Source organism: Sinocyclocheilus grahami, unplaced genomic scaffold (genome assembly GCF_001515645.1).
Source record: "Sinocyclocheilus grahami isolate Dianchi unplaced genomic scaffold, SAMN03320097.WGS_v1.1 scaffold1195.1, whole genome shotgun sequence".
Taxonomy (NCBI): domain Eukaryota; kingdom Metazoa; phylum Chordata; class Actinopteri; order Cypriniformes; family Cyprinidae; genus Sinocyclocheilus; species Sinocyclocheilus grahami.
In genome coordinates, this window is record NW_015506374.1 from 28,780 (window position 1) to 38,953 (window position 10,174).

General features: G+C 35.4%; 1 protein-coding gene across 1 annotated transcript in view; it reads right to left on the reverse strand.

Moving 5' to 3' along the window:
* Positions 1 to 7,563, reverse strand: part of LOC107567899 (E3 ubiquitin-protein ligase UHRF2-like) — a 14,798-nt gene extending 7,235 nt beyond the window's left edge. Inside the window, exons 1-7 of the mRNA XM_016253677.1 lie at positions 7,252 to 7,563; positions 5,468 to 5,739; positions 4,826 to 5,044; positions 2,640 to 2,749; positions 1,918 to 2,104; positions 1,720 to 1,843; positions 792 to 899 (exon numbers count right to left, since the gene is read on the reverse strand). Of these exons, the coding sequence (XP_016109163.1) occupies positions 792 to 899; positions 1,720 to 1,843; positions 1,918 to 2,104; positions 2,640 to 2,749; positions 4,826 to 5,044; positions 5,468 to 5,739; positions 7,252 to 7,563 (1,332 nt within the window). The remainder of the gene's footprint in view (positions 1 to 791; positions 900 to 1,719; positions 1,844 to 1,917; positions 2,105 to 2,639; positions 2,750 to 4,825; positions 5,045 to 5,467; positions 5,740 to 7,251) is intronic.
* Positions 7,564 to 10,174: the final 2,611 nt, after the last annotated feature.

Genomic DNA, 10,174 nt, shown 5'->3' on the forward strand with positions numbered 1-10,174 from the left:
ATACACACACACACAGACAGAGACACACACACACACACACACACACACAGACACAAGACACACACACACGCACACACAGACAGACACAGACACACACACACACACACACACTCATTTAACCCAGAGTCGGCTGTCTTTATCCTGAAAATGCTAGTTAATGGTATTGCATTGGACCAAAACTTTCTGATAATGTAGGTCATTTTTCTGCTTTATTAGGATGGCGATGTTCTGTTGTTGATGATGTCGGAATTGGTTTATTATTACCAAATGTTGGATTCAGCCTTGTGTTCTGTCGACTAGCACAGGTTTTGTGTCTCTGGAACTGGTTGATCACATCAGTTTTTGAGTGAACTGCCAAAATGATCCATAAATCATGCTTTTACACTCAGAAACTGATGTGCGTGAGCTCAGAACGAGAGATTTATAAGCAGTTTTAACCCAGAGTCGGCTGTCTTTATCCTGAAAATGCTAGTTAATGGTATTGCATTGGACCAAAACTTTCTGATAATGTAGGTCATTTTTCTGCTTTATTAGGATGGCGATGTTCTGTTGTTGATGATGTCGGAATTGGTTTATTATTACCAAATGTTGGATTCAGCCTTGTGTTCTGTCGACTAGCACAGGTTTTGTGTCTCTGGAACTGGTTGATCACATCAGTTTTTGAGTGAACTGCCAAAATGATCCATAAATCATGCTTTTACACTCAGAAACTGATGTGCGTGAGCTCAGAACGAGAGATTTATAAGCAGTTTTTCCTTCACACTGAGCCGCTCCGGAGCAGATCTCCTCACCTGAACACGGAACTTCCAGGTGGTTCCCACGGGAACGCCGGGAACGGGGCCGTAGTGATTGGAGGGGACGATTGTGCACTCTTTAGTGCGGCCCACACACGCCATACCCTGAAACACAGACCATAATGAGGTTATTATAAGTCTCTATCTCACTACCTACACTGCACAAACTCATGCTCTTCCTCAGTGTTTCGGTCAAACATCTAAACATCCTTAAATAAAGACACGTTTACTGCAGATGCACAACGACATCAGATAACAAGCTTTGTTTATTAAATTATAAAAATATATATATTTTTAAATCACAAAAATGTCACATTAAAATAAAAAAAACACTAAAAATGTTTAATTATAAAATGTGAAATAACAAAAAAATCTTAATAAAAATAAATGAATAAAAAATATCAAATCACAAAAATCAACAAATTTAAAATAAGTACTAAAATTACTCAAACTAAAATAAATCAAAACTAACCTGAAATAAAAATAAAAACAACAACATTTGTAAAATTATTACAATATGAAAATATTAAATAAAAACTCAATATTGATTCTCTTAATTGATAAGTCACATAAAATAAGCTCAAAGTGATGATGCATTGAAAACAATTGCAAAATGATTTATAAAATAAATCAAATTTTATGTTAAGGTTTGATTTAGTCTGTAATTATAATTAACTTAATGTAAATAGTATAGAAGTCTGTAATCATAAAAAGACAAATAAAAATAAAAACAAAACACTTACTAAAAATGTAATAAATTATAAACATACAATCATACAATGCACCTGAATCAGTCCAGACTAAAAACATTGCGGTAAAACTCATTCCAACACACACACAATTTTGAAAAATTGACACTTAAGGCTGGTTTTGTGGTCCAGGGTCACATATGTGCTTATTAACACAGCAGCTGTGTGTTTGGTACCTTGCCCCAGTCTCTCTGGCTCTCTGTGGTCGCTGACGGCATCTTGGATTTCTTCTTGCTGGTTCTGAGTTTCTCTCCGGCTTTGACCACCTCGCTGCTGTCGTTCTTACAGGTGGGGCAGTACCTGCAGCAGACACAGCGTCACGCGTCTGTCATGAGCGACGGTGTGTGTGATGCATTAATCCAGCGCGTGCTCACCAGTCCTCGTCCTCGGGGATGGAGGTCAGCGGCGGGGTCAGGCAGTAGATGTGGAAGGCCATGTTACACTCGTCACACAGCAGCTGCATGTGAGCGTCCTGCTTCCCTCCACACACACAACACGAGCAGAAACGACACTCAGTGTCCGGATCTGCTTTACAGTGCTTACACTCCGGACCCGACTTACCTGCGCACACACACACACACACGAACACAACACGCGTGTCACTGAATGTGTGTGGGAGTGTGTGTGTGTGTGCGTGTGTGAGTGAGTGAGTGTGCGTGCGTGTGTGTGTGTGAGAGTGTGTGTGTGAGTGAGTGTGCGTGTGAGTGTGTGTGTGAGTGAATGTGTGTGTGTGTGTGTGAGTGAGTGAGTGAGCGTGTGTGTGTGTGTGTGAGAGTGCGTGTGTGTGAGTGTGTGCGTGTGAGTGTGTGTGTGTGTGTGTGTGTGAGTGAGTGAGTGAGCGTGTGTGTGTGTGTGTGAGAGTGCGTGTGTGTGAGTGTGTGCGTGTGAGTGTGTGTGTGTGTGTGTGTGTGAGTGAGTGAGTGAGCGTGTGTGTGTGTGTGTGAGAGTGCGTGTGTGTGAGTGTGTGCGTGTGAGTGTGTGTGTGTGTGTGTGTGTGAGTGAGTGAGTGAGCGTGTGTGTGTGTGTGTGAGAGTGCGTGTGTGTGAGTGTGTGCGTGTGAGTGTGTGTGTGTGTGTGTGTGTGTGTGTGTGCTCACGTTTGAACGGGCCGTCGGCCGCTGACAGTCCTGGCGCTCCAGGTTTCTCTATCCTGTAAATCTCATCCAGAAACTGCAGCTTACAGTCACCAATCACATCACCTGCACCTCTGAAACAACCAATCACAGCACCAGCTCACAGTGACATCACACGGCCGAACGAATCAGAATCGCAGCTGAATGATCAACGAATCACTAGGAACCTCTGAAATCTGTTTTACATTTACATTTGTCTGGATTCCATTGTGATGGTTACTACATTAAATTTCAATAATCAAAATAACACCTAATCAATTAAATAATTTATTTAAAATGTATAAATAATAGGACCTTATGACAGCTGTTTTAAATTATTTTTTTCTGTTTTATAAATAATCAAATTAAAGAATAAAACAAACAATTTTTAACATTAATACATTGATTTAAATATACATTTAAATATTAAAAATAATTAATTAATCAATTATTATTTTAAGAAAAATACAAAAACAAATTTTTAAACATTAAAACATTGATTGAAATAATATTTTAAATATTTATATATTAATAATAATTAATTAATTAATTGTTATTTTAAGGAAAATACAAAAAACACACAAAACCAGTTATTTTGGTATCACTGTTACAGTTTTATTAATATTTTGCATTAGTTTTTACTTTTATATTTTCCATTTTCATTTTAGTTATAAAGTTGGCTATATAATATGTTTTAGTACATCAAGTTAAACTAAATGAACATGAGAAACGTTTCTTTGGCAACTAGCTGAAATAAAATACGTTCAAGTTTTTATTTATTTTATTTCAGTTAAGGAAAATGTTTCAGGTTATAGTTTTAGTTTAGTTCACTATTATATTAATTATAATAAGCCTGTTCACAACAAAACAGTGCATTGTTTTAGCAGCACAACAGAGGTTTAACGTATACATTTAAAAATGGACAAAAAAAATCTCTTGATTGTGTGAGATTCATTAAAAATAATGTTTTAATAACTTACAATAATGTTATCAATTATTAGATTATTATTACTAGTACTTTGAAAAGTATAATGTACATTTTTTTAATAGTTATATATATATGTCTGTCATCATTTATGTACTTATATAATATAAATATTTAATAATATTTAATAATAAATATATATATACACTACTGTTCAAAAGTTTGGCTCATCAAGATTGCATTTATTTGATCAAAAATACAGGAAAAAACAGTAAAGAATGATTTCTGAAGATCACGTGACACTGAAGATGCTGAAAATTCAGCTGCAGATCACAGAAATAAATTAGATTTTAATGTATATTTAAATAGAAAAATGTTATTTTGCATCATAATAATATTTCACGATATTACATATTTTCCTGTATTTTTGATCAAATAAATGCAGCCTTGATGAGCAGAAGACTTTTAATTAAACTATTTATGCATACTTTTTGGTATTGAATAGTATAACAGTATAGTTATTTATTACATATTATTGTTTTTTCCTCGAGTTTTATGCAGTCTGTAGATTAAGGAATCTCAGAACTTTCCTTTTGAAACAGCCTTTGTGTTGTTAACACAACATTGATGTCTAAAAACGCTGTCTAAGTCTGCAGCTTTTTGGAATAGAGCATATATATATACACTACTGTTCAAAAGTTTGGCTCATCAAGATTGCATTTATTTGATCAAAAATACAGGAAAAAACAGTAAAGAATGATTTCTGAAGATCATGTGACACTGAAGATGCTGAAAATTCAGCTGCAGATCACAGAAATAAATTAGATTTTAATGTATATTTAAATAGAAAAATGTTATTTTGCATCATAATAATATTTCACGATATTACATATTTTCCTGTATTTTTGATCAAATAAATGCAGCCTTGATGAGTATGAGAAACTCCTTTAAAAAAACATAAAAAATCGTTCTGATCCCAAACTTTTGACCTATAGTGTGTGTGTGTGTGTGCAGCTGAATTTTCAGCATCTTCAGTGTCACATGATCTTCAGAAATCATTCTTTACTGTTTTTTCCTGTATTTTTGATCAAATAAATGCAGCCTTGATGAGCAGAAGACACTCCTGTAAAAACATTAAAATCTTTCTGCTCCCAAACTTTTGAACGGTAGTGTGTATATATATATAACATAAAACATATAATGTACATATTTCTAGTTATTTCGGCGGTTAGCCGTGATTGTTTACCCCAGCAGAATCCTGACGCGGATCTCTTTGTTGGTGCGCGAGACGGCGTTGAGGGCCGCGATCTCGGCGTCGTACCAGAAGCCTCGCTCCTCGGGATTCTCCAGGTTATAGTTCACCATCACCAGCTCACCCACCTGCAGCTGGTCGAAGCGCAGCAGAGTCCTGGCCCTCGGACGCACGTCACCCGCGCTCATCTCCACCACGCCGTTCTCCGGATAACTGCAGACAGCAGAAACAAACACCACCGTCATCAGCTACAGACTCAAGAATGAACGAGTGACTGACGATAAACGGCTGGCAGCAACACCACGCCACCAACAACGACTGCAATAATTATTTATTTATTTATATACTAAAAACCTTAAAATAATTTTAAGTACCGTAGAAATACATATAAAACCCCTGCTTTAAATGAATCCAGAGATGCCCAATCAGCATCACCCTTCAGCTCGGTTTCCCAGCATGCAGTGCAGCAGAGAGCGCTTTGCTCTCGGAGTCGATACACTTACAGAACGCATCCCATCATGCACCTCCTCACAGCAATAAACAAGAAGCTCACACTGGCTGCCGTTTGGTAGGACTCCAATGAGAACCAGACATGCAGGGAAAAACAAAGAGACTTCCTTCCCATGATGCACTTACTCTTCATATTTAATGTGGTAGGAGACGTGCGCCGGATCCGTTTTGGACGTTGACGGTTCGCTGCCGTCTGAGTTTAGCGCTGTGCTGGATGATGATGATGATGATGAAGGGGCGGCGCTCGTCTCCGGCTCCAGCTTGTTGTTAGTGCGTTTGCTGGGCCGGCCGACCCTAGCTCTGCTGTTCTGTGCTTTAGATGCAGGAGAGACCTTCTCAATCACGCCTTCGAACCAGGCGCCGATGCTGACGTCCCTGCAGTCCACTAACTCATTCACCTGAACAACACCGAGCAAACACCATCACTGCTACAGCTCACCATTATGAGATTAACAGTCGCCTACACTGCAGGAATAACACACTTACACATTATGTGTGACCCTGGAGCACAAAACCAGTCATAAGGGTCAGTTTTGTGAAATTGAGATGTATGCATCATCTGAAAGCTGAATAAATAAGCTTTCCATTGATGTATGGTTTGTTAGGATAGCACAATATTTGAAAATCTGGAATCTGAGGGTGCAAACAAATCTAAATATTGAGAAAATCATCTTTAAAGTTGTTCAAATGAAGTTCTTAGCAATGCATATTACTAATCAAACATTAAGTTTTGATATATTTACGGTAGGAGATTTACTAAATATCTTCATGGAACATGATCTTTACTTAATATCCTAATGATTTTTGGCATAAAAGAGAAATGTATAATTGTGACCCATACAATGTATTGTTGGCTATTGCTACAAATATCCCCCAGCGACTCAACACTGCTTTTGTGCTGCAGGGACACATATTGGTAACAAATATAATGCATCACTTCCTTCATAAACAAAATGACATGAATAATAATAATAATAACCATCATAATAAATATGAAAACAATTAAATAAGGAAAATAATATTTTAAATAATAATAATAATTATTATTATTATTATAAAATTATATTGTTATTAACATTAATAATTATTATTATCACTAGTATTATTATTCCAAATGTTAGAATTCACACTTTGGTTTTGGTAAATTCTAAATATTAAAAAATAATAAAAAGATGAAATTTATTATTGTTATTATTAATGCATATAATGTTTCATAGCACGCAGCAATGTGTTAATTTAAATGCAATTAATTAATTTAAAATTACATTAATAAAACAAACAATGTAATAAAAATAAAAAATAAATATTAAGATAAAAATAATTTTTTTTTAGATTATTATTATTATTATTGTCATTAATTATAACAATAATACATTATAATGCATGACTAAATAATAATAATAATAATAATAATAATAATAATTTCATATGTTAGAATTCATGCTTTGGTTTTGCTACCTGACTCATCTAAATATTAAATTATATTACAGCGATCAAACATATTATTGTCATTATTAATGCATATAAAATTGTTTTGTAGCACGTTCAATTTAATGTGTTCATTTAGTACAATTAATCAATGCTAAATTAAATTAATAAAATAATAAATCGATATTTAAAAAACTAAATTAAATTTAAAATATTAAAAAAATAATAATAAAATTAAAATTAAAACATTGTAATTATTAAAATAATATTTTATATTATTTTAGAAAAATACAAAAACAATGTGAAAAAAAACCCCTCAATAATTCACCACAAGCTGTATGTAAATTTTGTAATAAGTAATTTTCCTACATCTAAGGAGTAACAAGTAAAGAGTCAGTGACGACAGACTCCACAATAATTTCTTATATGATATATGATAGTTATGTGATGAACTATAAGTCACATCCAGAGCAAGCTCCTACTTTGAAGAGTCCGATCCCGGGATCGATGAGGAGCGTCCGGCTGGATGTGGACGGCTCGCTGTCAGACACCGGACTACAGGGGTTGGACCCGTTTCCGTTGCTGTTGGCGATGGTTGCCGGGGAAACGACTGTTGAGGTGGGTGTGGCTGAGGCGGGGACAGATGCTGTGGTGGGCGGGGCTACGGCACAGGCCACACCCTCGCCGTTGTTGAGGGAGGGGCTATCCGGGGGGTCCGTCTGTGAGCGGATGAGAAGCTGGACGATGTCGTTAAGACCAACGTTGTAATCGAAGAGCGTCTGACCATCTTCCATCTACCAAAATAAAGTATGTCAAAAATCAATTATTAGTTTTCTAAAATAAGCAGTGCATTGTAACTTGCCAAACACATTTTGTCATTTTAGTAAATAAATCTTCTGCTCATAAAGGCTGCATTTATTTGATCAAAAATACAGTACAACTGTGAAATATTATTATAATGTAAAACAGCTGTTTTCTTTGTGAATATCTGTTAAACTGTAATGTATTTCTGTGATGTGCAGCTGTATTTTCAGCATCATTACTCCAGTCTTCAGTGTCACATGATCTTCAGAAATCAGTATAATATGCTGCTCTGCTGCTCGAGAAACATTTCTGATTATTATCCATGTTGAAAACAGCTGTGCTGCACAATATTTCTGTGGAAACCGTGATACAGTACCATTCAAAATGTGTGTGTGTGTGTGTGTGTTATTTTAAATTGTAATAATATTTCATAATATTACAGTTTTACTGTATTTTTGATCAAATAAATGCAGCCTCGGCGAGCAGAAGAAACTTTAAAAACATTAAAAAAATTATTATTCTATTTTAAACATATCTAGTTAAGTATATAATTATTATATAATTAGTAATATAATATTATATATATATATACACACACACATACATACACATATATAAAATGATATACAAATAAAGTACAGACACACAAACAGAAAGCATCTATTTCACATTCGCTGTGTGTCTTATTGCAGTCGGGGCAGAATTACACTGAGACGTGTTGTTAGCGGCCTGAGACTGAAGGACACACGAACACAAACAGCGGACGCCATTAGCCTCGCCTTCTGCTGAATCACCACCGCAAATACAGAAAAGATTAGTGATGACGGTTCTGGTGCAAGAGTGTGTGTGTGTGTGTGTGTGTGTGTGTTGCCATTGCAACCACCCAGGCTCCACTGCACACACACTCGCACGAACACACAACTGTAATTTGCACGGATGTGAGCGGGCGTGAAATATCACCGGCGTACGCGCCAGCAGCGGCGGATTCGCTGGCTTGTCTCATTAGCATGAGAACCAGAGGTGTTAGCCCTGTTTCCTGTACAAACATTCGTGATATAAATCTAATGTTCATCCAGCATTCACTCTTCCTCATGTTGTTCTGAACCTGCATGAGTTTCTTTCTTCTGCTGAAGACAAAAGAAGAATGTTGGTGAACAAACGGTTGACGGTAGCCACTGATTTCCATGGTACGGGAAAAAATACTATGGAAGTCAATGGCTACCGTCACCTGTTTGGTTACCAACATTCTTCTATCCCTTTAAAGGGATAGTTCACCCAAAAATGAAAATTAGCCCATGATTTACTCACCCTCAACCATCCTAGATGTATATGACTTTCTTCTTTCAGACAAATCCAATCAGAGTTATATTAAAAAATCCCAGCTTTATAATGGCAGTGAATGGGTGTTATTTTTCAATAGTCCAAAAGACGTCAAATAAAGCACATCTATCCATAATTAAAAGTATCCCACATGGCTCCAGGGAGTGAATAAAGGCCTCCTGTTGCAAAACAATGCGTTTTTGTAAGAGAAATATCCATATTTAAAACTTTATAAACAGTAATCTCCAGCTTCCGCTAACTGTTGTGCGCGCGTTCATTCCGGAGGATGATGTAGGCGTAGCGTAAGCTCGCCTACATGATTAACATCAATGACACAGACAGGTTTATTAGGCTGCTGTCTCTTTAAGACCGAATGCACTGATCTAATATACTGACACGCATCTGATTTCTTTCCCAATTGTTTATGTTCACTTAAACCATAACGGACTGTCTTTAAAAATGGATTAAAAATGGACTGTAAAAAATTGATTCATTTTTATTCTTACAACAATAAAACAGTACAATGACCTTATGCTTTATCTTGATTCAATATCATTCATCTTATTTATATTCAATATATTATATTATATCATCAATATACACATCAATCTATATCAACTAATGCTGTAAACTACACAATAAACCCTGTCACTGAAGTTTTTAAAAAAACTATCTTTAGAGTAAAATGTCAAATGATTACAAATAGAGTTATTCGATTCATCTGGTGAAACTTCTTGTATTTTTTATTTTTATTTTTTCGCAAAATATATATATATATATAGCAGAAAACCTATCGCAATGTCAGATTTAAATAAATAAAAATAAACCCCGTCACTCGGTACATTACTGTATTAAAGTGATTTGTAAACATTTAAATTGCACATAAGGTAATTTTATAATAAATTATTATATAATAAAAATGCATTATAATAACTTTTAATGATATAATCATGTTTCTACTCCAGTTTGTTGAAATATAAACATTTAAACAGTGGATGTCATAAATTGTTTTATTCAAACATGTTAAATATTGAAGAACAGGTTCAGTAAATATATATGGAGTTATTTTTCTAGCTGACTATGGAGTTTATGGTCATTGAATGAGGTAAACGTGACGTTATGTGACATTATTGATCTCAAGCTGTTTTACTGATGTCTTTCCATGGTTGGAACACTGATTGATAGATTCCATGATTCAGGATTGATTTCGGTGAGTTGTTCTGATTCTTCTGATGTTCGTTCGTGTTTATTTGGTGCTATAACTAGTAGTAAAGAGGACTA